At 34.4% G+C, this 27034-nt stretch overlaps 1 protein-coding gene across 6 annotated transcripts; it reads right to left on the bottom strand.

The window, feature by feature from the left end:
• Nucleotides 1-14157: 14157 nt before the first annotated feature.
• On the bottom strand, nucleotides 14158-26400 carry MEE49 (Ribosomal RNA processing Brix domain protein). 6 transcript variants are annotated; one of them, XM_006833355.4, is made up of 12 exons: nucleotides 26203-26400; nucleotides 18784-18993; nucleotides 18553-18633; nucleotides 17927-18022; nucleotides 17746-17829; nucleotides 17594-17663; nucleotides 17227-17309; nucleotides 16829-16908; nucleotides 16613-16711; nucleotides 15419-15554; nucleotides 14533-14622; nucleotides 14158-14419 (listed from the first exon to the last, which is right to left on the bottom strand). In XM_006833355.4, exons 2-12 carry the CDS (start codon nucleotides 18985-18987, stop codon nucleotides 14381-14383), a joined length of 1062 nt encoding a protein of 353 aa, XP_006833418.1. In that variant the 5' UTR covers nucleotides 18988-18993; nucleotides 26203-26400; the 3' UTR covers nucleotides 14158-14380. The 6 variants fall into 6 exon arrangements, with proteins under 6 accessions (XP_006833418.1, XP_088722871.1, XP_020518327.1 ...); XM_088866745.1 differs by having other exon boundaries at nucleotides 14533-14632; nucleotides 18784-18988; XM_020662668.2 differs by having other exon boundaries at nucleotides 18784-18988.
• Nucleotides 26401-27034: the final 634 nt, after the last annotated feature.

The raw sequence follows: 27034 nt of genomic DNA, 5'->3' as shown, positions 1-27034 counted from the left end.
AAGTTTCAGTAAAACCAATTATGTGTAAAATAATTTCATTTGTAATACCAATATCTTGGTAAAACTGACACTCGTGAGATATTGGTATTCAAAGAGATGTTATAGGTTGATTTAGTTAGTGAGATACTAGTGTTCCAAGATAGCAGTTTGGTACAAAGTGACTTAATCAAGATATTAATATTTCAAATTAGAAATACTCTACAAGGTGTTCAGGGTGAGATTATTATGAAAATAATTTGAAAAACATGTTCCCAAAATTCCACTTTCTCACCCGGGTAATTTTTGCAGGGAAAAAGTTTATATAGGTTGCAAACATAAAATGTAGAATTAAGGTGCACCTTAAAAATTCATAATAAAAAGTTGTTTTGATATTGGAAAACTCTCTAATTGATCATCTCAACATTGAGATGTACGAATATGAAAAAAAAAAAAAAAAAAAAATTTCAAGTTCCAAAAATAGTTTATCTTGTAACATATTATTTGGATCGTATATTTTCAATATTTTTATGTGTTTGTAGATCTATTTAATTTGAACAATTTTTGAAGTTTAAAATTTTATAATTAGATATCAAAGTAGATTTTCATGCCATCCTAAAAATTTTAGACCCCAAATTACATTTATGATAAAATTTAAAGGCACACCTTGATTTGATTGTTTAAGGTTGCAACCTTTTGCAAACCCCGCCCATTTTTTGAAGGCTACTTTGGTTACAACTAGTCTTTTAAGACGGTGGGTCAACCGGATCAAGCACCAACTACGAGCCAGCTCAGAGCTACTCGTGCTAGCTTGCCAGTTCTTTGGGGTTCTATTGTCTAAAAAAAAAGAAAAAAGAAAAACGAAAGAACAAGAAAACTAATAGGAACAAAGTGGGAAATCAGGCATAAAAATAGTAGACGACCACACAACTATTGATTAGAGATTGTATACAATGAGACCATTGACATTTGGTACAAGAAAATTACTTTACTTCTAACCATCCGATGTAAAATCTGATAGATTGGGTATGTCATAAAATTTGAAAAAATATCTTTAGAAGTTTGAGCTTGATCAATAGAATAAATGCTATCATCCAAATATCCAAATTAATTGAGTCCACCTTGTATCAAGGATAAATAAACTTATTGTATACTTTTCCTATTGATTTTGAGCTAGCTTGAGCGGTTTTTAGAACTTTGACTATCACAAAGAACAGCAAAATTGTAATCTACCCTTCAAACTATTTATAATGATGATGGGTCAGGGTCTACATGAGTTGCTATCTCTTAAATGTCAATGTCAAAAGAAATATGCATGATGCTTTGTGCGTGCAGAAGAATGGGTGAAATTGAATTTTGATGGTAGTATCAAATGTCTCGAACAACCAGCTGGGTGTGGTGGTTTGTCGCGAGACCATACATGTACTGTTTATCTTTTCATATTCAGTATCACTACCACCATGCCCCGCGCGCGGCCCAATGAGCATGGGGTCATTTGGTGACGAGATAATTCATCAAATGTCATTACTTGATGTAAAGACGGATGAGATTTGTTACTTTTTGGTGGACACGGAGGTGGGTTTCTTTGTGGTTACAGGTAGAGGAATGGTGCTCTTGATTTTGCTAGCTAGGCAACCACCATCTCTAGCCTTCATGAATCATGTCTTGTGTTTTGTTTATTTTGTTTATTTATTTTTTGTTTTTTTGTTTTTTTTTCTTTTAAACTTTAGTTGTGCACTTCTTCGTACATTAATGAGGTTTCATTAACGAAAAACAAAAAATACAAATTATGCATGAGGGACTTTTTAAAAGTAGGGAAAAAAAATTGAGTGAAGTTTTCAAAACTTCAAATTCTTTGATGGTTTGACTAATAATTGAGAAGAGAATGGCAAGAAAATAATATACTTTCACTGACATGTAAGAAATATTTTCACGTGAGAAAATTCTTTTAATGTGGTTAGAAGTGTGAATATTTTCATATTAATTAACTATCAATTGGTGTGAAATATGCACCAGGATCAATTGGTGTGAAAATACTCTCCTACCTAACCCACGAGAGATTCACACGAACCCAACATAAAATTCAAAGCCAAATTTTTTTTTACATCTTTTCAACGGGGTAATGTAGAATTTGATATTTCCATGATCGAATTTCTTGAAATTTCAATACAATCCAAAATTTCATGGCATCCGAAGCAGAACGGTTAACCAGACATGGGGCTGGAAGCGGTTTAACGACCAGTAAACTGGCCGATTCAACTGTTCTAACTGGGTAAGTCCCCGGCGGCCAAAAAAATGTCGAAAAATAAAAAAGATGCAAAAAAAAAAATTCACTACAATATGAAAAGCATATAAATAATGATTAAAACAAAACGTATTCAAATGAAGTTGAAAATTAATGAAAAAATGGATTTTAAAAGTGAGTATTAATGTCCAAAACAATTTTTAAAATTTACCATAATATAAAAAGAGTAATGATCATATGAGACCCTCCCACACCCATGTGTGTAGAGCCTCAAAGGATCACCATTAAATTTGACACAGATATCTAGAAAAGACAAGTCCTACACCCATGTGATAACTTTTCTAGAGATCTGTGTCAAATTTACTAGTGATCCTTTGAGGTCTTATACGCATAGGTGTGGGAGGTTTCATATGACCATTACTCATATAAAAAATATTAAAAAATATACTACAAATCAAATTTTTTATTTTTAAAATTTTATATATATCATTTTAAATTTTTATTTTTAAAATACTGACTGACCACTAAAATCACCCGAAACCAAAATCTTCAAAGCTTCGATTCTGATCTAACCGAGAGGCTACCACTAGATCGCCCCATTTTTCTAACAATGCATTAGCCTAACCCAAATGAAACTTCTAAAATTTGCCTTGGAAATGCAGCACCTGTGTTTCGTATGCAAACGACACGTGTTATGATCCTGAGAGCCTTATGACCACGCACGCGCATCACGACCATTTCCTTCGCACGCCTACAGTCTCAGGCAATTGATTCAATGAATGCCTAACGCTACGACATAATGCCAAAATTGCCCAAACACAACTTTTGAAATGATAATGACCTCCTTGCATTTGATTAGAAATTAAGAATAATTAGATTGAGGAACCCTTTTGTATAAGAGTGGGACCGGACTAGGACCCAACTCGACTAGGTCGAAGAAGACCCGGATATAACCCGGACTAGGATCATTTGAGTCGGGTCGGATCTGCATCTATAAATAAAAAGAAAAATATACAATGAGACCATTTATCTTTGGTGCAAGGTGGTCCCAATTGATATTGGATATGAAATTGGGTGGCTATATTTATTTTATTGACCAAGTTTGAAGTTAAAAAAAAATATTTTTCGAATTTTGTGACACAACCATGCTATCAAATTTTTTATCAAATGATTGTAAGTAATTGTGACCTCCTTATACCTAAGGTAAATGGTCTCATTGCATACAATCCTTAAATAAAATACATGTAAAAAGTTATTTTATGTACTTGATACTACATAATTGTATGTAATTTATACTAATATACTCAAGTTGGTTTGGCCCCCACTTAACCCGACCTGACTTGGTAGGATCCAAGCTAGACCCAAATCCAAACCTAGACCTGTTCAGGCAAAGGTCAAGAGACTTAGATCCAACCGGTCTGACTCGGGTCCAGATCCATGCCGATAGGGTCAACCTTTTGGGTTCACAGATCAACTCGATCAAATTTCCACCCTAAGGTTTATATAGGGGAGGCATTCTTATGGGTAAAAGAAAGGTTATAGGGTTATAAACCATTCACTTTAGATGGATGACGTAGATTTGATAAGTTTTTTAAAACAATATCAGAATCTGCATTATTCAAATAAAAATGTACAATATATTAATTTAAAACGGTATCAAATCGCCATTATTCGAATTAAATGAACAGTGTTAATTAATGCAATTTGTTGCGCTCATATGTAAACTTCTTTTTTTTTTCCAGACTCATAGGGTTTTTGCCTTTGTGCACAATGCTAGAACTTGGATTTCCAATAGCCCATTGGCACGTATGCAATCGTTTGATCCAGGCAACCAAATGTTGATGTGCGTCTCAAGGACCCCAATCCTAGATTTGTAGAACTATTAACAACTTGTAGCGAACCCAAGCGTTTGCTATCAAGACCTTATCTGGATCAGAACTAGTAGGTGACTAGCCTGGTTCTTTCACAAAACTAGAAATTGCTTTTGGGTTATGGGATTATCTATAAAAAAGTAATTTATTTTTTGTATATGGAGGTCACAATCATTATTTTCTCTTAAATTTCAAAATAGGTGATTGTATGAGTGTTACTAAACAAATACAAAGTTCTAACAAAAAAATTCTGAGACTTCATGACTCACCCCAAACCATCCGATTTGACATCTAATGAGTGGGAATGATTGTGACCTCCATGTGCAAATGATAAATGATCGTTTTGTAAACAATCCTATTAATTATATATAATTATCTAGTTTGTTTGGTTATATGAGTAAACCAAACAGTTTTGTCAAAAGAACTAGCTAATTTTGTCAGATAAATTAGCTAATCAACCAAAAAACATTGCTTTTTTAGAGAGAAATGTCTGAGGATCAAATTTTCACCCTTTGTCTTCCAGTCTTGACCCTTAACTCTGATATTGAATCAGTTTGTCTGCACTTAAGTGAGGTATTAGATCTTTTGTCAAAGGCGATTGAATTAAAAGGCGAAAAGAAAGAAATTGAAGCTCCGAGCCACATTCCCTTTTGTTTACCATCTATTTTGTGTGAAATTTGACACATTTTGTTCATTGGTGGCTGCATCAAATCTATGTAGAAAAATTTTGGATGAAAATCGAGAACTGAAGAAATCATCAAGCATAAAAATGGGATTTGAGATTTTGAAATTGAAATGATTTGTACAAAAATAGTAATTGTTTGATGTCGTTCTATGTAAGTGGTTTTGAGATTTTAAAATCATATTCAATATAAAAAAATGAAAATGTGAATATTCTGTTGAGGATTGATGTCTTGTATTATGAAGAAATAGATTTGTCAAGGTAGAGTCAAAAGGACAACTCCGGAGGGCCGTTAAAAGCCCGTAGAGCCGAAGGGCTTGAGGGCAGGGAGGAGTGTTTGGCTAGGTTGACTCGGCCCCTGTGGGGTTTGGGGGCGGCAACCCCTGAGGAAAATTTCGGATATCCGTACATGGGATTCAATATATATCTATACTTAGGGTATTTCGGTAATTTGTACCATCTATCTGGGACTCGATATATATTGTTGTGACTCGATATATATTGTTGCGATTCAATATATATTGTTGCGATGGGGGGGTTCATTTAGGGTTAAGGGAAAATGCAGATCTCTGTGTAGTCAGAGAGAACAGAGAGGCGTGAGGAAGATAGCTATTGTAACCCTATTCTCCATTGCCTGTAAAGAAGCTCTCATCTCTCGTGGACGTAGGCATGTTGTCGAATCACATATATCTTTGCGTTGTGGTTGGTTGTCACTTTTTTTCTTTTGTGTTTGTTTCTTCTTTCATGTTTTCGTGGATTGTTTTTCGTTTCTACATATTCAATATGTTCTGTTTTAACCCAACTAAGGCAGAACATATCGAACACAAATTAGTAATATAGGAGTAAAAATGATGAAGCAGTTAAGATTTATGGTCAAGAAATACCTAAAAAAGTTTATATTCGATATATCGGATCGATAAACCAAGAGGATGGAGAGATTGAGAAAGATGTTGCACACATAATTAGAGTTAGTGGGCAAAGTGGAGAAGTGTCTATAAAGCTTTATGTGATGGTCGCATACCAATGAATTTAAAAAGGAAGTTCTATAGGATAGTTGTGAGACCAATCATGTTTTATGGGGTAGAATGCTAAACGATCAAGAAACAACATATCCATATGATGAATGCAGTTGAGATGCGGAAGTTGAGATAGATGAGTACCATGATAAGAAATGATAGAACTTAGAATGAATACATATCAGAGAATTTAGAAGTGGTTCCAATAGGCGATACAACGAGGGGAAGTAGATGTAGGTGGGCTGACATATGCAATATAAACCTAATACAACACCAATTAAGAAAAGCGATTTGGTCGACATGAAAGGCTTTAAAAGGGCAAGAAGATGCCCCTAAGTAACATGGATATAAGTAGTGAAAAGAAATATACTGACTTATGATCTGACTGAGGCCCCCAAGTAACATGGATACAAGTAGTAAAAATAGATATAGTGACTTATGATCTGACTGATGGTAAGACTCTTAATAAAATAAAATGGTGGAACATGATTCATGTAGCTTGCCCCATATACTTTAGATAAGGCTCGAATAATGATTATAATGATGGTTTGATATTGGAAAAGTCAAATTCAAACAATTTTCTTTTACAAGCCATTGGAATCTCAAATGAGTTTTGAGCTCTCAATATGTTATGTTCTTTAATTATGGTGCTTTGAATACGGATGCAATTTCTTTAAGGCCTAGACCTTATGAAAACAAAGTAAAGCCCACCTAAAATCCTCGTGTCAAACGTACTTTTGGCATCATAAATCTCGATGATGGCTCTAACATTAGTTTTCATCAACGATTATGAAATTTGAAACTAAAAAATGGTATGGATATTACAGATCCGTGAACACTTATATTTAGGGCAAAATTCATGGTTTAGATAATGTGTTAATGTGTTACAATAATATTATTTTTAGGTCTTGAATTTGTTTTCGACAATACATGGTCAAGGCCGAGATAATTGATTTGAAGTTTTTTTATGCCATAATTGTAGTGTTTGGTAAATTTGGAGGTGAGGCTTTGATTCTTTTGATAGGGTTACTTTGAATAAATAAAAAATGCATACCTTGGCTTGGAAAGGGCCCTTAATTCGGTACACTTGCCCAATTTTGGTGGACTCCCGTCAAAATTCCTAGGAGCCGAGGATCCAACATCCTGATCCCAAGTCGAGCAAGGCGTGTTGGCTCGATTATCAAATTACTACTTAAAAATGGGTGTGGTTTCTATTAGGTTGTAACCTTAAACAATCCAATTAAGACGCACCTCTAAATTTTATCATAACATATACTTTTGGTGTAAAAAATTCTTAGAATTATTTAAAAAATCTATTTTCATATCTAATTATAAATTTTTAAACTCCAAAAATGGTTAAAAGCCAGTAGATCTATGAACATATCAAAATCTTGAAATGGACAGTCTAGATAATGTGTTGTACAATGTACTGTTTTAGGGGACTCAAAATCTTTTTTTTTATATATATTCATATATCTCGATGTCGAGATGATCAATTAGAAAGGTTTTCAACATTAAAACTAACATTCGATAGATTTTTTTAGGCTACATTTTAAGGTTGCAATATTACGTAAACTTTTTCCCTTAAAAAATCACTAATAATTAATTGATTTAAATCGAAAAATTCATCAAAAATCCCTTTCACCATCGAAATTTCGGAGTTTCACTAACAAAAAATAAAATCTCAGTAGTACAGATTTTATTATCTCTCGATGGACGGTGGAGGATGGCCTTCCAAGAGGATGACTAATGATTTACCAAAAAAACAAGGACCAGTAATGAGTAGACAACATTAAATGAAAACGCATTATTTGCTCTGCTAAATTTGGCGGGGGCAGCCTAACAGGAAGCTAAAATAGTGGGGTAATCATATAAACCGCCAAATTTGGTCAGGCATAGCTGAGACACAACCGCTGATTTGGCGGAGAACTGATAAATGCCACCCGATTTGGCGGAGCAACTCGCGAGAGAAGTAAATGCAACCACTTTTCTATAAAGCCATGTTTGGGGTATTTGTATGGGAAAGCTTTTTATGTTTTTTTTTTTTTATCCAACCCTCAATTTTTTGATGGAGGGTTAAGATTGTCTCATTCACAATCTCACGTCTCTACATTATTTTATTTTTAATTTTTTTCTATAAACTATTTGGACATCAAATTTTGGACAGTCCATTCTTCTATTAAATTTGCACTAACAAAAAAATATAAAACAATATTTTTGTTAAAATAAAATAACCAAAATACCCCTAAAAGTTTCAAGGGGTATTTTGGTCATTATTTTTATCGAAAAATTATTGTTAATATTTTTTATAGGTACGCCCCAATGAGAAGATGGCACATACCAAATTTTATATTTAGAAAATTTGTATTAAAAAAGCTAAAAATAAAATACTTTAAGATGTCGAATGTAAGATCAAACGGTGAGTGACTCTCTTGATAAAAAATGGACGGCTGGATGATAAGGGGAGAATAGAACTTCTATATTGTAGAGAAATTTGTATGACTCAAAATACACTCTCTTCATCTCAATAATCAATCCTACAAAAAAAAAGCAAAAAAAAAAAAAAGTTCTATTTCAACTCTAGATATGGTCAAAATGAGTACCCTCCAACAATGAATCTAAACCATTTATTTGATGAATTTCAAGATCTTAGTCTTTACAAACTAAAATTCATTTTTTTTTATTTTCTAACATTGTTCATCTAATGATAATTAAGCCATATAAAAAAATTGAAAAAGAAAAATTTCTTCTAAGGCCTAGATCTAAGTATCTTATCAAAATGAACAATTTATGTTAATTGGGCAAACAAAATTACTTTTTAGGTTTCGTTTTCAAACTTTTCTTTTTGATAATTGTTCATTAGAAAAAAAAGTGTATCTTTTAAAATTTGAATCAAACAAATGATGCTAACATGATTTTTGAAAATTATTGCATTGTATTACTATATAACTGTTTATCATATAAACCGTTTAAATCATTCCGTTATCATATAAACCTTTTTTTCAAAACATCTGGATATGTGCAAGTCCTAGGAGTAATTATGGTAGGCTAGCAGGGCCACGTTGCATTTTTTATTAATCTCAAAGGTTTTCCTTAGGGAAATTCCTTCTTAATTTGAAAATAAGTGTTTTTAAAATCTCCTCAGTTCTGATTTAAATCGCCAATTGAATGATTCTGGGATGGTATGAGTATCAGCTTAATTCCTCTTTAAAATCCCGTTATATTTTTCTGCCTGTTTTTTAGTTTCTCTTTAGATGCTCATCCCATAAACTTTTATTTTAATTTTAATTTATTTTATTTTAATATTTTTTTAGATCTAATTTGGGTTGATCCATACTCGATTAGGATTAGTGATCCTAAGTTGAAAGATTTGCCTCACCAATTTGGATTTTAAAACACGGGAACAAAGTGAGTTTGTTATATATATATATATATATATATATATAGGGAAAAGATCTTGTCAGCCCAAGGGCGTACTGCTATAGTAAACGCCAATGGTCCAGATTGAATTTGGGCTGATTTGATGATCTCGAATGTCCGGTAGTTTTTGAATTTTAATTTTTTTTTTCTACAAATTGGATTGATTTGAAATCTGGAGCGTGTGTACATAAAAAATAGGTGAATCTTAAAAAAATATTTTATATGAAAAAAATTGACCAAAATACCCCTGTAAAGTTTTGAGGGTATTTTGATCAATTTTATTTTTACAGATTATTTTTTTTATATTTTTATTAGGTGCGCATTGTTAAGAAGAATATACATCTAATATTTCAAGTGATTTGGATTTATAAAAAAAAATTAAAATTCAAACACGAAAAGATGTCTTGACTGTTAGATCGGCCTAAATTCAATCTGAGCCATTATCGTTTACTGCCGCGATCAGTTAATAGGCGTACAGAATCTACTCCCATATATATATATATATATATATATATATATATATATATATATATATATATATATATATATATATATTAATGCGACGGTTTTATCATATAATACAACGATACTTCTAGAAAATCATGTTTGTGGTATTTGTATGACCCAAAATTTTGCACACACTCTCTTCATCTCAATAATCAATCTAAAAAAAAGGAAGTTCAATTTGAACCCCTAGATATGGTCAAAATGAGTCCCCTCCAAAAATGAATCTAGACCATTTATTTGGTGAATTTCAATATCTTAGTTTTTATAAACTCAAAATCATATATATTTTTTTTAATATTTTTCATCTAAGATAATAAAACAGTTCAAAAAAATTGGAAATGAAAAAATCCTTTTAAGGCCTAGATCTAAGCATCTCACCAAAATAAACGGCCTATGTTAATTGGGCCAAAAAAATACTTTCTAGGTTGGGTTTTCAAATTTTTCTTTTTTTGTGATTGTTCATTAGAATGAAAAGAATATATATTTCAAAATTTGGATCAAATAAATGGCCATAAGATGATTTTTTAATATTGTTGCATCATATTACTACGCCACAGTTGCATGAAATCATTGATATATATATATATATATATATATATATATATATATATATATATATATATATATATAGGAATTTCTATCTAATGTATTGTATTTTAGCTCACCAAGTTAAATATATAATTTTATTAGAAAAAAAAGAGGGTCCCTCTCCCCATCATGTTTGGTTTTGTCACCCAAAAAAGTTCGTTTTTTTTTTCACTCTTGTTTGCTGCCCATTTTGCTTCTTTTGCGCAAAAATATCTCCTGATCCAATTTCTCTCTATCCCGTCCAGCAAGTGAAAGAGACTTAAGGAAATCTTCATGGAAGATAGCACGTCGAAAGTGATTTATAAGGACATGGTTTTTTATTCACAAAGGAAATCACTCGATAGATTGTGTCTCTTGACACATTCATAGTGAGGTTGCACTGAAAAATTGAAATTAAGGTATAGTTTGCACTATTTATTGTAATTAAACAGCGGAAATTGATATTTAGGAATGGTCTTCAAAATTTTTCTAAATGGTCAGTGAAAGTGGACACAATGTGCGTCTTATTGTACCAAACAATTTTTCTCTAAGAATGTGAATCACGCGTTGATTAAAAAGCTAAATTGATGGGAACTTCTAAAAAATGGATCCGACCTGATGGGTTGATCCAATCTGGGTTTGTGTATGGGTTCAAAGATTAGACTTGATGGGTCCGGTTTGGGTCTAAATCTTGAACTCGAATACTATTGATCCCAATATAGGAAATATATTTAAATATAATTAAATACATAGATATTTTAATTATTGGAGTGGATCCTAATCCGATGAATTTGGATCCCGGACCCGTTGCCACCCCTAAATTAGCCCATACTAGGGGTACCTTCGCCATTCTCTATAAATACCAGACCTTTTTTGTCATTAACTTGTCCTTGAAATCGTAACTCCTTGGTAGAGCGCCCGCATTTCTGCTCCACAGTCAAGCTTAATCTTTCCATATTTTTAAGCTGTTTTTTTGTTTTCCCTCCTTATATTGAACCTAGTTTCTCGCCATTAATGGCCCCCTCTATTACTTTCCAGTCTCCTCTGCAACTCTCCACTTTTTGAACCGATCCTTTACCCAAATTTAGCTGATTTCTCACCATTCATGGCCACCTTTGATCTTCTTCTTCAACTCTCCACTTTTTAAGCTGAGTTTTCCCAACTTTAAGCTGATTTCTCCATTAATGGTCGCTACTCAATCTTTCTTTTCCAGGGTTTCGTTTCTATGCATCTCGCTGCTTCCTCACTGGCTTTATTTTTCTGGGATTCCTAATTAAATTAGCCGGATTTCTGTTATTGATTCATCAATTTTCACAGGCTATAATTAGGTTTTTTTGCCTCATTTCAATCTGATAATTGGTACTTAGAACCATTGATCCTCTATGAATCTGCGCCATTCTCTCTTCTTCTTTTTTTCTTGATTTGGAATGACAGTAATTTTCGTTCATTTATTTGAGTTTTTTTTTTCCTGATTTTTCTGTTACATTAAAAGCCGAATTTCAAAAGCCTCTGTGTTTTGACTGAATTTGCTATAAATTTTCTGCCATTTTTGGCGATAAAATTTCCTTGGATTGAGGAGAGTTTTTAATATCATTATCCAAGAAGAATCGATTTTTAGCTCTGTTTTCTAAGTTTTGAGTTCATTGTTCTTATCGGAGAAGATGGCTTCAGATAAGCAAATCGAAGAAAATTTCTTTGAATTTTCTTCATCCACTGATCAAACCTTTCATCGCATTTGCTGCAACTCTATGCCTGAAAACTATTTGTTTATTGATAGTTCACTCCATTCTAGCACCATTTTTCACCATGAAAATGATTACCAAGCTAAAAACTTGCATGAGCTACAAGCCATGGCTTTCCAGGCCTTTAATGAAACCAGAGCTAGCAGAGCCAGATCTAATGGTTTAGAATCGGAGAAGCTAAGCCCTGACGTTACAAAGACCAAGGAGTTAAGCCGTGATACCACAAAACTGGAGGTTTTATGTCCTGAAAATGCAAAAATGGAGGATTTAAGAGCCATGAGAGCGAGCTCAAACATCAAAGGAATTGAAGAGAATTGGGATACCAGATATAAGAGCATCTGTTTTTTCAGGCCAAAACCTCGAAGCTTCAAATTTTCAGGCGAGGATTCCGGTGGCGGCTCGAAAATCTCCTTTGAAGATTTTGGGCCAAACTATGGGAACCTCAAAACTTCCAACCAGGACTCCAACCAAAAGCCTGGGCGCCTGAAAATTTCCGGAGATGATAGAGGTAAAAAAGGTAAGGAGTTCATGTTTTCTGGCAAAAAAATGTATTCTTTTACCATTCCTGGCGATTATTCTGGCCATGATGCCGGGAACTTTGAATTTTCCGGCGAGCAATCCGACACAAAATCTGATGCGGCTACTTTAGGGGACTGGAACTCAAAGGATGAGAATGGAATAATTGGAAATGAAGAGGAGAGTTCCGTGGAGAACGAGATGGGAATAATTGAATTTGGTGAGAATATTTCGGGGGAAGAAAATGATAACGAGAGGGGTGTAATTGGATTTGATGAGGATATTTTTCGGAAAGAGGGGGTCAAAGAGAAAATGAGGGTACTGGGTGAGATGGTTGGCATGAACATTGAGAAGCCAGGCGAGTTGATTGGTGAGGTTGTTAGGGTTATTAGAGAATTAGAGATGAAAAATATAGAATTTAATTTAAAATAGTGAATTTTTTTTTTTTCCATTTTTTATTGATATTTTGGTGTTTATCTTTTCTTTAGTTTAGCTTTGTTGCCGGTTGCTAAAAAATTTGTATTATTGGGGAGAATTTTTGATATATAATTTGTGATGTGGCCTTTTTTGGTGTTTTTTTTAGTATTATTGGGTATGTTTAATTTCTCTCTCTCTCTTACAAACTAACATGCCTCACACTCACACTAACGTGCCTCTCTCTCACATTAACGTGCCTCTCTCTCACAGGTATTTGTATGATCCAAAATTTTGCACACTCTCTTCATCTCAATAATCAATCTAAAAAAGAAAAAATTCAATTTGAATTTCAAATATCGTCAAAGTGAATCCCTTTAAAAACGAATCTAAACCATTCATTTGATAAATTTCAAGATCTTAATATTTATAAACTCAAAATCATTTTTTTCTTTTTTCACATTGTTCATCTAATGATAATAAAACCATCCAAAAAACTTAAAAATGAAACTATCCTTTTAAAGACTAAATCTAAGCATCTCATCAAAATGAACAGCCTATGTTTATTGGACTAAAAAAATACTTTCTAAATTGTATTTTCAATTTTTTCTTTTTTGTGATTGTTCATGAAAAAAAAAAAAATTTCAAAATTTGAATCTAACAAATAATTATAACATGATTTTTGAAAGTTGTTACATCATATTACTATACAACCGTTGCATGAAATCATTACCCCTCTCTCACAAACTAACATACTAACATGCCTCTCACTCACACTATCATGCCTCTCTCACATACACTAGCCTGCCACTCTCTCTCTCTCACACTAACATACATCTCTCTCAAAGACATGCCTCTCTCTGTCAAACACACACAGCGTGGCACCCCTTCCCCCCACACACAACATGCCAAACTCTCACATAAACCACACACAAAACGTGCCAATCTCTCTCCCCTTATACACATGCCAATCCCTCTCACGCACTCACACTACATGCCAATCTCTCTCACAACATTCCAATACTCTCTCTTACACAATATTCCACTCACGTATGCGCAACTTTCCAATCTCTCTCTTTCTCTCTCTAACAAATAAAATCTCCGTGCATTTGATGGGGGTCATTTTCTCTCATTTAAAATATCCTGCCCTAAATTGCGCTCATTCTACAACTCATTACAGACCTAGACTATGAAATCCATATCACGCCAAAAAAATTCATAACCTTGATCAATAATAGGAAAATAATAACATTTTGGGCCCCAAAATTGACAGCAATGTAACCTCAAATAAGTTACAATATCTGATAAATGGAAAAATCCTTGACTAAGTTTATCAGTATGACTAAAATTTGCTCCATCAGAGTGAAAACAGCGTAGTAATCCCTCCGTATGACCAAGATTCAGCTAAATGGAGAAGCCGAAACTCATAAAAAGAATCGTCTCCGGCTAGTGTCCATCTCCGGCTGATATAGGGGAAAGGAGAGAGAAAGCATAAGTAAATTAGTATATATCAAATATAAGGTGGCAACAAAAAGGGAAGTCAAGTTGATCATATAAAAACGGTATCATATCATACCTTGTGAACCCATTCATACTCTCCACCTTTGGTGTCAAAGGTTCCATGTTGCAAACTGATCAATTTCAACGTAAAACGAGGACCACACTCCTGCAAAGCACTATGACATTGATACACCATTGAAATTTAATAAAAATATTTTGCCACACCATTGAATACGACAAGGGGAAGTATTCAATGAGACTATTACCTTAAGTACAAGAGGGTAAAAACACCCCAACTCCCCAAGCCATTAAATGTGAATTGAGTGGCTGAGGGTTGATCATTATCACATTCAAAAGTCCAAGAAATATTTTGGACTTTGCGTTAAGTACTATCAGATCTCACATCTCATGGCTTAGGATGCTTTTCACCTTTTTGCAAAAGGTCCCAAATGAAAGATCTCACCAATTCAACTGGTAATCTGTCCTTTTCGCAATTGACCTTGTGGGTTACCAATTTAGTAAATCTCAAGGACAAGCCAAGAGCAAGAAATCACACTTTCTAGACAAATTAGCAACTGAATCTAGGAGCAATGTAAAACAAATTCTGCTTTTTAGTGTAAATTTTGCTTTCGAAAATTTCAATTTATATCCTTTCAATTGGCCAAAACAAATGTGAAACTCTTACATAGCAACACAAAATGTTGATACTAATTTAAATATAAGTTTTTTTTCTTTTTTTTTGAGCGATACAAGAAAATAGAACAAAGAGAAAAGGAGAAATCAATAGAAAAGGGCAAGCTCAAGTTTCTGACTGCTAAGTTCAATACAAGTTTCTGATAGGCAGTAAATACAAGTTTCTGACAGGCAGTCAGTATTAGGACATATTGATGCAACACAACATAGTAAATACTTGCCAAAAGCAGGCCTATCATTTCGTAAAAAAGAACCTCTCTGAGCAGTACCTGAAGGCGTACAATAACATTCTCCTGAGAACTTTTCTTATCCTTCACTGTCTTACTTTTCGATGAACTTTTCTCATCCTTCTCTGTCTTAGTTTTTGATGAACTTTCTTTTATTTCTTTGGTTTCAAAAATATACCTGATTGATCGAAAATACAAAAATCATGTTAAATTTACAAAATACGATGTGAGATTCACAGAAAATCAAATGTGAAACTACGTGTATGTGCAATGTAATAGGAAGAATTTCACAGCAACTGTGTGTAAAAGTTCACCCCCCAACTTGATCATAACTAGAAAGATCTTCATGACAAAATTTTAGTTATGAAGCAGTTGCACCTTCATTTTTAATGCTAAAAATATTGATGAATGGAGATCAGGGTAAGCAGAGGTTAGGCCAGCTGCTTCATTGAATTTCTATTGGAAAAAAGATATTTAGCCAAACAAATTATAAGAAAATTAATAAGTTAACAAATATTCTGCACTAAGCATGCAAGGGAAAGAATCATAACTCAAGGAAAGATCAGTAATAACCCTGGATATAACACCGTTGCCCCTATTTTCTCTAACACTCAAATCAACATTCGACCAATGCCCCAAACCTAATTGGATTAATACTAGAAGTCTTTTACCTTGTCATAAGTAAGTCTGATGGAAGACATTAACCATCATCATTATCACCATTCGAGCCTTATCCCAACTATTTGGGGTCAGCTAAATGAACACTTCTTTTTTCCCTTGTGATAAAACAATTAACGAACACATAATTCAAAGATGAAAAGAATCACAAAGCACAACCCACTTATATCTCCAAGTCTTCTCAAGTAAGCATAACCCAAATCCAAGTGTTTGCAGATCCGAAAATTGTCAACATTTGATGCTAACAGACGCAATCAGAAGTGTATTGCAGATCCTCCAACAATACTTCCCGCCCATTGGCTCACTCTGTTACTTCTACATGTAAAACCTTTCTGACATAGAACAAATTTTTCTCTTGGATAAAAGAACAGGAAAAGAGCAGACAGTAGAAAGATATTTCTGCATTTGCTCACTACAATGCACTACAAGCATGGTAACTCATCAGTTAAAAGAATAATGTCTTTCCACTTTGATCAATATCCACATAATGTATATTTCTTTTCATCCCCTTCAAGAATACTATTAAGAAGAAACAGTCGAGTTCCAAACTGGGCTCACCTATGATGACGAAAGAATATAAAATCTCGCTGGTTGTGGAAGGTTACAACTCGCCGACCAACGAAGTTTGGATCTTGAGGGAAAAGTGATGCAATCATCCTAATTATCAAACATTAGAAAGAAATGCAAAAACTTAGGGAACTCCATCCACGAAAGGTAGCTGAAACTGAACAAAACAAAAAAAACAGTGTAGCAATTTGAATAAGAAAAAATTACCTTCCAATTCGATGACCCAAACGTGTTGTGAAGTTGTTTAACACCAGTTCAGGATAATGAGTTGTCGGGTTACCATGCTTCTGCATTTCCAATAACAGAACGAAGAAATATAAAAGAGTGAAAGCGTTTTAACCTTCAATTTTAAAGCCTACAAAAGGAAATAATTCAAATGCCTAGCAAGCTAAAATAAAAAAGACAAAAGTCATCATACTGTGAGACTATTCAATTTTCCTACCACACAATCATCCACTAGGTTTAAAGTGAAACTGAAAAAACGGCAAAGATAATTGAAATGCTACAAGCTTTTCTTTAGAAAGGTACAATGTTTCCACAGTTAGCTCAAGGGTTGGTATGAACACTGGACATCTGAAGGAACATTTCAAACAAGGCGTTCATACTTTAATATCCTTTCGCAAAACAAGCCTCGAGAGCTTGAAATGTGCAGTAGGCCCGTCAGGTAGACCGATGATTACAAGTGCATCTGCATGTAAAAGAAAAAACAGAGGGAGAAATACCTTTAGCAGTGGTCCAAAAGAATGGTTAAGTTGCAAGAAACGTCATCCCTAGCATAGGTTGAAAAAGGTCATTGTAAAAGAAAGAAAAAACTACAAAATTAATAGCCCCTCAACAGTAAACATAAAATGACAAGCTCAAAACAATTTTCATATCCAACTATAGAACAACAAACTAAAATTGCACATAGTACATGGGTAAGCAAAATTAGGTGTTCTAGTAACTCTTCAATTAGCATGTAGAAATAAACACCTGGCTCCCTGCGATTTGTATGGACCACAATGATAGATGTGAAATCTTTGTTCCTCGCATATTCTACAATCTGTGTAATGAATACAAGTAAACATATATTCCCCAATTGATCACACCACATTCAATAATTGTTAACAGACTATAGGAGTCACCTTCTTCAACTCATAAGTTCCTCTCTTGTAAAAGTGAGCATTTGGAATTACTGATAATAGCTCAGCAATAAATGCAGGGCCTCTCTGCATATCAAACACAAAAGAAACAACTTCATGCCACTTCTTTAAGACTGTATACTACAGATTCTTATCTGACATTTGGCAACTTTAAGAAACATACTGTCGAATGAAAACGTGATGTGGTAATCAATATCTTTGAGGTGTACTCTCGCTTGAAAAGTGGACTGAACTCGTCAGCATCAATACCAACAAACAACTGCAAATTGAAAAGGAACAGATGTCGCCACAATGTGAGGTGCAAAAATTTACTATGGTAGTGTACAACTAATGAGAATGAGAGAAATGAAACATTTCAATATATGAGGCACACTTAAAGGAAACAAAATAAACACATTCAAGCACCAGTGTCAAGACTCTCTCTCTTTTCTTTTTTCTTTTTTTTGAAGCAATTGTTTATGTGCTCACATCAAATTTCCATAGTCAAAAGAAAAAAGATTTAGGCAAATGCAATAGCGATTGATTCTTTTATTGATGTCTTGCATGAACTGCAATTGGGTTGCCTACTGGCAAAGACAACAAACTCAGATGCAACTCAAACAATGGCACACAAAACTTCAATAAGCCACATAACTTTCCAAATAGAATATATATTACACAGTAAAGTAGGGTAAAATTGGAAAGGTGGCACTAAAAGATTTATTAATTACTGAATAAATGAAAACATAAACCCCCGGTTACACTTCCTGATTGAAACATACAGCATTTTGAATATTTACACCAGCGTACCTCATCATCATCAGGCTTGCAAACGGTCTCATCAAATTCCCTGGTGTTCTCAATGGTACGAGGAATCTTCCTAGCTGGTGGCTGAAAAGAAGAAAGATCCAAGAATCCATGAGTCACCAAAAACTCAACCATGTATAATAAAACACATGGTAGAAAAATTAATCTACATCAATGATGAATCCAACTCTTGGATAAAAAGAATAAAGAAAAAAATTATGACTAATCAATTACCTCTTCCCCGAGTTCTAAAGCCCTTTTCTCTGCTACTTCTCGTGCCTTCGCCTTCTTTCTTTTCTCCACCTTCTTCTCATGCTTGAGCTTGGCATACACTATTGATCTTTTAACCTTGTTCTTGATCATAGAGGGGGCAACTTTTCTCTTCTTAGAGCCTTCTTTTGCACCTTCATCTGCATCATCTTTCCTCTTGTTGCCCATTCTGTCCTAGAGGGTATTAAAAGATTAAAAACAATGAGAAAGTGCCAACAATCACAACCCATTACTTTCCATGTGGAGAGATTTAGAGTAAAGAAACATGAACCAACATTGAGATTCATACCAGCAATTCAAATGAATCACACAAAACTCTATACTGATAATTACACAACCAGAAACAAGTCCAAAAAGTTACAAACCAGCAAGTGGCACCCAAATTAGGAACCAAGTTAATGAGCTTCCTTTGTAAATGAGGGAAAATTAGCATCAATGGTCAGGAAAAACCATGATATCACTAAGTCTTTGCACATATTAACCCATTTCAGAACAATTAACAACAATTAACAAACCCCAAGACCCATACCTAGCTAAAAGCTCTTTACCAAGTAGCTCAACCAACAAGCTTTGCACATGATCTGCTCTAAAAAGAAGCCAGTTTGGGGTAGAGCTAGCTAATTCAGTAACTCTTGCAAATGAATAACAAGCTATCAATCTTCACAGCAGATGTTTCCTTAAAACAAAGACCCCATCCAGTCTCATTTTGAATATGAGATTGATGGTTAGAACATATGAGCAAGAAAATTTCCGAGGTGGGGCATTTTCTCAAGAGATTTGTACTATTACATACCCAAAAAGCTTCCTATAAATATACCCCCAAAAAGGATTTTGCATTATAACATACGCCACAAAACTTCAATTAAAACATCATCATTATCCGAACCTTATCCCAACTATTCGGGGTTGACTATTAAAACTCCAACTAAAACATCCCCAAAAAAAAAAAAGAACCGGGGACACTGCAGGCACAAGCAACCAAGCTAAAGGGGCTCAATCCCTTTGGTGATCACATTTATACACACTTATATATGAAAATATCATAAGTTGAATTTCAACTATAGGCATCTTCTCTCCATTATGCTAATTTCTTCCATAGTAATTGGCAATGCCTAACACAGGCGAATCCATTCCGAAATCTCACTCCAACGCTCCAAGAGAGGGATCTTCAAGGGACCTCATTTCTAAATTTTGGATATCGATCCCCACTGTTAGGGATTGAGATATTGAAAGGTTCGGAGAAATCCCAAACTGTTGAAGATGAACCTGTTTAATTTTACAAAAACTAAATAGTTTTGGTACTAAAATAGTTCTATTTCTTAATATTATGTTATTTAGCTCTGGCTCTCAATGGAAATTGTAAAACTAAACAATATGTTCTTAATTTCTTGAAAGCTCAAAAGGTTGGGAGCAAGATCCCACAGGTTGGGATCAAGTTACCCAAAAGGTCGGATCGAAATCCCCAAAACATGCATTATACGGATGGTACTCCCTACCATATCGATCTTTTGGCCATCACCATCCCCCCTCCAATTCCCAAATTGCTTTGATCCAAAACTACGGTTTCTTCAAGATTTTTTTATTTTTTATTTTTTTTTATTTATTTTGAGAAAGCAGTAGTGCATTGAACACTGCTGCGGCATCCACTGTATGTTCCTGATGATGGACAGTGGCGATTTAACTGTACCTGGGCAATTTTTCTCTGAAATGATATAGCATCATTTATAGGACTCAGCAAGTCTCACGGAAGCCCTAAATTTTGGTAGACAGTAAAAGTGATTTCTTATCGAAAACTTAACTACTACTCCTGAAACATTTCAGGAGTGGGAAAAAGGTTTTTTCCCGCCAAAAATTATGGGATGCTGAGATTTTTAAGAAATTATTTTGCATATTTTGAAATTAAATTTGATGGGAGATGACAAAAGCCTTTGGGATTTGTCCATATATTCTACTCTGCATGCATTTACTATATTTATTTATTCTCTTGGGGTGATGCTTTGTTAGAATTTTGCAAGCACAGACCCAACAGTTCTCTTCTCCCAATTCTAGAAAGTTTGAATCTGAGATTCTGAGAGATTCCCTAATGCCAACCTAGCATAATGTGGTGACCTTGAGGTGGCCTTTGAACCCAGCTCAGCAACAAAAGGAAAGAAATCCAAATTTTGTTATGTGAATGATAGCCAGTTTTGACATCAACTATCGAAACTGATATATCCTGTTTGATAAACTATTGCTTGCTGTTTCTACATAGATCTTGAGTTCATATGTCATTCCTCTATGAATGACAGGTGACTTCAAAGCCCAGAACAGAGAGCCACATCCATCGTCTGAAGCAACCATTCTTATGTCCAATGTCAGATGATATATTTCAGGTGAGCTCGTCTTATAATTGGCACTCCAAGAGTTGGATTGGAACCATTTTTTTTTCCTTTTATTAGAATAAGGAATAAATAAAAACAGATATATTGTGAAATTATTCATTTCTGCTTTCAGAGAGCAATGGCACTTTATTCAAAGCAGACAGAAAAAACAAAGGGAAAGGTTTCTGCTGTTTCTTTTGAGAGTCACGAGAGAAGACTACAAATGGACAATAATCAAACAGGTAATGGGAAGGGAAACTAATGTATCATGGATGAGGGCAGGAATTGCAGAAGCAAAATGCCTCTGATAATAAAATGCAGGACAGACACAGTTCGAGAGGGTTGGTTGAAAAGCCAGAAGTTAGCCTTATTTATGACACTGAAGTGTTCACAATCAATGCTCAGTCCGCAATATGGGATGAAGGCTCGAGAACTCCCTTTGAAGGGTGCAATAGTGACACTTCTCTTGTTAGTTTAGATGGTTTTCACCTTTGAAGGGCATGATTCTATCACCAAACTTGAACTTGGTGAGCAAAGTGAAGGATGTGTGTCTCTCACTAAACTTGCAGGTGGGGAAGGAGACAACGGGTGCCATTCTCTCACCTAAGTTGAGATTGGTGAATGAAAAGATAGGTGCCATTCTCTAACTAATCCAGTAAATGGTGAGGAAAGTGATTCTGACTCTAACAAAGTTGTTCAAAAAGAAGGGGAAGCGAGAGCGTGTAATGTAGGTGAGAGTAGTCTAGATGAAGGAGCCTCTTCTTACCCAAAACAGGAAACCTTCAACTCTGAGGATATGAACATAGAGGATGGTGAGTACCCAGAGGACTGTAGAGTAGATCTAAGTCGGATACCTGGAAAAACACATTTGAAACTCTTTTATTCCCTCTCATGTTAGTTGATCTTATGACTTTCTTAGTGTGTAAAGATACAAGGTGCAGAGATACACCTCAGCTTTTTCCAAAATTCAGGACATAAATATGGGTAAGATTATCTTTTCTAACATGTTGCAACTATGGGATATGATATGAAAGGAATATAACAAATATAAATTTAGACAACTAAATGTATAAAGTTTATAGAGAAGGATTAATGACATAGTTCAAAAAAACAGACCGCCCAGCGCCTACGCGGCCGCCTAGGCAGTCCAAAAGGCTTGAGCGCATCGCCCAGGCCTAGGCGGCCAAACTAGGCGGTGGTCACTTGGCACCTAGGCAGTACGGAACCTGCCTAGGCGACCTCCCAGGGCCTGTGCCTCACCCAGAGGCGGAAAAGTACTGTTTTTTTGTTTTTCGTTTTTGTCAAGATATAAAAGTTTAGAATGATGGGTTTTAGGTTCATTTGAAACCGAAACCCACAAGACCCCCTTTTAGAGAGAAAGAAACGTCCAAAAAACTATATTTCATTGAATTGAATCATCGAAGTGTTTACCAAAGTTTGAAGTTCGAGCAACCAAAGTAAGTGCATTTTTTAGATTGCTTGTTTTATTTTGAGATGTCTTCTTCAGGAGTTAGTAAGAGCGGAGATCCGGTTGGAAATATGGATACAATCCGAATCCAAATGACAAAAATTGCTTTAAATGCAATTTTTGAGAAAAAAATATAAAAAAAAGCATAGACCGGTTTAATAAACATCTTGCCGGTATTAAAGGGGATGTTGCCCCTTGTAAAAATATTCTTGAAGCTATCAGAGGGGAGATTAAGCAATTTATAAGTTATGTTAAACAAAAACAAGAACAAAATCCTTGTCATAGATCTATTTTTATTTCTGCTACTTCTAGAAGAAGTGATCCGGTTAGAAGTATGGGTACAACCCAAAACCAAATGATAAAAATTGTATAAAGTGTAATTTTTTTTGAAAAAGATACCAATGGGGGTATTAGCCGATTCAAAAAACACCTTGCTCGTGTTAGAGGTAATGTTACTTCTTGTACAAAGGTTCCTGAAGCAGTTCGGGATGAGATTAGACATTTTCTGAATTTTGAAGAACCAGAAAAGGATGAAAAGAAGCCTTGTTCTATGGAAGTATCTTCTCCAGGGTCTAGTCGGAGTGGTAATCTGGGTTGGAAGTATGGTTACAACCCGAATCCAAGTGATAAAAATCGTATTAAATGTAATTATTGTGGAAATGATACTAATGGGGGCATTTACCGATTTAAAAAACACCTTGCCGTATTAAGGGGGATGTTGCCCCGCGTAAAAATGTTCTTGAGGCTACCAAAGAGGACATTATACAAAATTTGAGTTTAGAGAAGCACAAAGAAAATGGTAGAGCAGCCAAGACTCCTAAGGCCTCATCTGCACATACTGCACATACTAGTAAGAGGAAGGTAGAAGAAGAGGAGGAGGAAGAGGCAGATTCAGAAGAAACATAAGAGGACAAGCGTTATATTGAAGCGGGAGATGACTCTGATGATGATGGCCTCGATTCTGATGCATATGATGAGGTTTGCCCTATTGATATTCCCTCTGATGAAGATGATGACAATGACTGAAGACTCTTGCCTCTTGGTGCTGAGTGTTGAGTATGCTAGCTATTGTGTTGAGTCATGAGTGTTGACTTTTATTAAAATGTATACTTTCTAAATTTCTGTATATTTTTGTTGTGTTGAGTTTTGACTTTCATATCCTACACTTGTATGGTTTTACAGTTTACTGTTTTAACAATATGGATTATCAAAATTCTCTTCTCGACGCCTTTTTTTTTTTGTGAACTTGGAGTATGGTATGTTGGTAATTTGGTATGTAAGATTAATGATAATCTTACATTTGAAAGGTTAAGTTAATGAATATGTAAAAAGGGATAAATTGGGATTCTCTGTACCCTCAATTCGATAAAAAATTAAGAACCATCAAATGGAAAAGAACTGACACACCAGAGATTAATAATCACTTAAACATATCACATGGTAATAGTACTACCTGAAAAGCATACTCCAACCACTTTCTAGACCATAGCAAATCCAAGTTAAAAATACGTTCACTACATCCTGGAGTAATATCCATGATATCTCCTGGTAATACAATACTGAAAATTCAATCTAAAAATACATTTAATGGTCCACCTTTTTTGTGAATTCAGCCTAAGTTGCAAGTTCATCCACACTGATTTTGTAGCCATATTAAAAAATTCACATCCTCTTGTTGGGGTTCTGATTTTTCTACTATCACAAATTTCCAGACTCAATAATAATAATTATTTGAAAAAAAAAAAAAATTTCCTCAGCTTTAAATTTTCCAAAAAAAGAAATTAAGAAGCCATACAATATCATAAAAGAAAAAAAATCAATTAAATAATCACCAAGGAAAAGGAGAACATAAAAAAGTATAGATCTCTTGGCCATGGCACAGTGCAACAAGAAAAAGAAACACATAAAAGCATCACCAATGAAAATGCACTGATTAAACAAAAATGCATTTGATAACTTTCTTTACAATTTCCCCAGGAATATCGTGGCTGCGAATTTCCAAGAATTTGGAGGAAAGTGAAAATTGGTAGCCTGAAAGCTAGGAATCCTGTTTGATAAATAATGGTGGTGTTATTTTCCACCTGTTTGGTATTATGAAAACTTGAGACTGTCTATCTTAATCATTCATTACATATTTCATTGATTTGATTTGCTAAATGCATATTTTGAATATGATTTTCTTTCTACAAATCATCAAATGCATATCATATAAAATGTAATGGTTGAGATTGAAATTTGTTCATATATTGCGCAATGCTTGCTCATTGAATATTTAGATCCCAAAAAACATACAGAACATATCCACAATTAGAAGCACAACTCTTACTTTCAATTGCACTTAAAGATGAAATGAGAGTCAGTGAACTCATAAGAGGTAGCAAAAATTCTGATGAGAGAGACAGGCAGAGATCGCACTAATAATCTCAGGAAGCTCAATAGAGAATTACATAAAAACTACATGCCAAAATTCAAAAATTAACAAAAAAGGAGTGGAAACCCATGTATTCAATAGAAACAGAAATTAACTTTGAAATTAGCTAGACATTACACACAATTACCTGAATGAATTACTCAAGAAAATTCCTTAATCCGACGTAAGTCAATGAGAATGAATTCAACCAAAACACCAAGAATAAACTCGGCCAAAACAATACAAAGGCTCTAATCCAAAGAATGAAATCAACACAATAATTTTTCCCAAAAAGCCAAATGAAAGGAGAACAAACTCCACCACTCATTTGAACCACAGAGTCCACCCATAGGAATTCTACATAACAATAGCAAAAATTAACAATAAAATTTGTGGAACAAAATAATTGACTGATCAACTTATCCATGGCAGAAATTTTGAAAAAGTGCATAAGAAAAAATGAACACTAATGGTGAATAAATCATGGATAAAATGAATAAAATATTCATGGAAGAATCCTAAGATGTGAAAAATTACAGAAATAGCAAAGCAATCAAACAATAAACAGATGACTAAACCCCAGAAATAGCAAAGAAATAAGTGAATAAAAAACAAACAAGGAGTTCTCCAGCGTACGAAATATTAACTCAGTCACCAGAATTATGCGATAAAATATAAATAAACATCACAGTTCAGAATTATGCCATTCATGGTAAAAAGACCAAAAATTGCAGAAAATTTAAAGAAAAAACTAAGAAACTAGAGAACAAACCTGTAAATGATTCTCCCATTAAATGAGTAGAATAAACCAACTTGACCCTATTAAAGTTCGGTATTGATATTCCATAAAATATCTTTTGCAAATAAACCCTATTAGATTTGGGTATTATCTATAGCAAAACCACCGTTAACAGAAAAACCCCCTTAAAGTTCTAGAGAGAGACCAATGAAACCTCCAACCACAATGTCGAGAGATAGACCAAAATCATCTCAAAGTTATAGAGAGAGACTCAAAACCATCTGAAAATTCAATAATATCTAGAGAGAACACAAAAAGCGGCTGAGAAAAGCCAGACTCAGAGATTCTAGAGAGAGAAACAAAAAGACCAAGACGAACAGAGAGATTGAGAGAAGGATGGGCGTACCCGGTACCTCTGTCCAGTGCGAGAGAGTAGGGCTCCTGGATGGCGAGAACGACAAGGAGAGAGTGAACTTTGGGCGAGGAGGAAAGAAGTTGCAGGGTTCAGCTTCGTTGAGCCGAGCGGCAATGGTAGGTTGAGATGGTTGAGCTTCGGGAGCGCAATGGTAGGGTTAGGGCTCGCTTGAGGGTCACCGTGTGCAACAACTTCGCTCTAAGAAACAGTAAATTTGGATAAAATGAGGAAGATGGTTTCATACGGGCTGGACCGCAATTCTACAAAATGCGATCTAGAAAGTGTAAAGCATCCATCTAAACAATGGACGCAAGTAGGTATTTCATCGAAAACAATGGAAACTAAAAGTCCAAATGTTTCCATCTTAAAAATGGACGCAAGTAGGTATTTCATCTAAAACAATGGAAACTAAAAGTCCAAATGTTTCCTTACTATAATTATTATGGAAAAAATTTATATGAGGTTACAACTTTAAAATGTAGAACTTCGGATGCACCTCAAAAATTCTTCGGACAGTATTGTTTTAATGTTGAAAAACCCTCTAATTGATCATCTCGATATCGAGATGTATGACTATGAAAAGTAAATGGATTTTGAGTCTCATAAATGGTGCATCTTATAACATATTATCTAAACCGTCCATTTTCAATATTTTCATATGTTTATAGATCTACTTGATTTTAACTATTTTTGGAGTTTAAAAAGTTATAATTAAGTATAATAATAGATTTTGAGATAATCTTAAAAATATTTTACGTCAAAATTATATGTTATAAAAAAATTTGTAGGTGCTCCTTAATTGGATTGTTTAAGGTTGCAACCT

The sequence above is a fragment of the Amborella trichopoda genome, chromosome 5 (genome assembly GCF_054954075.1).
Source record: "Amborella trichopoda isolate Santa Cruz 75 chromosome 5, AtrichopodaSantaCruz75HAP2 v2.0, whole genome shotgun sequence".
In the NCBI taxonomy this organism is placed as follows: Eukaryota; Viridiplantae; Streptophyta; class Magnoliopsida; order Amborellales; family Amborellaceae; genus Amborella; species Amborella trichopoda.
Note: the sequence above shows the minus strand (reverse complement) of the source record. Positions and strands in the feature narration are given on the sequence as shown.

What these genes read in the sequence shown, in the direction of transcription:
- MEE49 (XM_006833355.4), bottom strand. Translation starts at nt 18,987, where the DNA reads ATGGGCAACAAGAGGAAAGATGATGCAGATGAAGGTGCAAAAGAAGGC. An exon ending in GCAAGCCTGATGATGATGAG is followed by an intron (nt 18,023 to 18,552) that starts GTACGCTGGTGT and finishes TTCAATTTGCAG; the next exon opens with TTGTTTGTTGGTATTGATGC. An exon ending in TTGGGTCATCGAATTGGAAG is followed by an intron (nt 16,712 to 16,828) that starts GTAATTTTTTCT and finishes TTTGATAATTAG; the next exon opens with GATGATTGCATCACTTTTCC.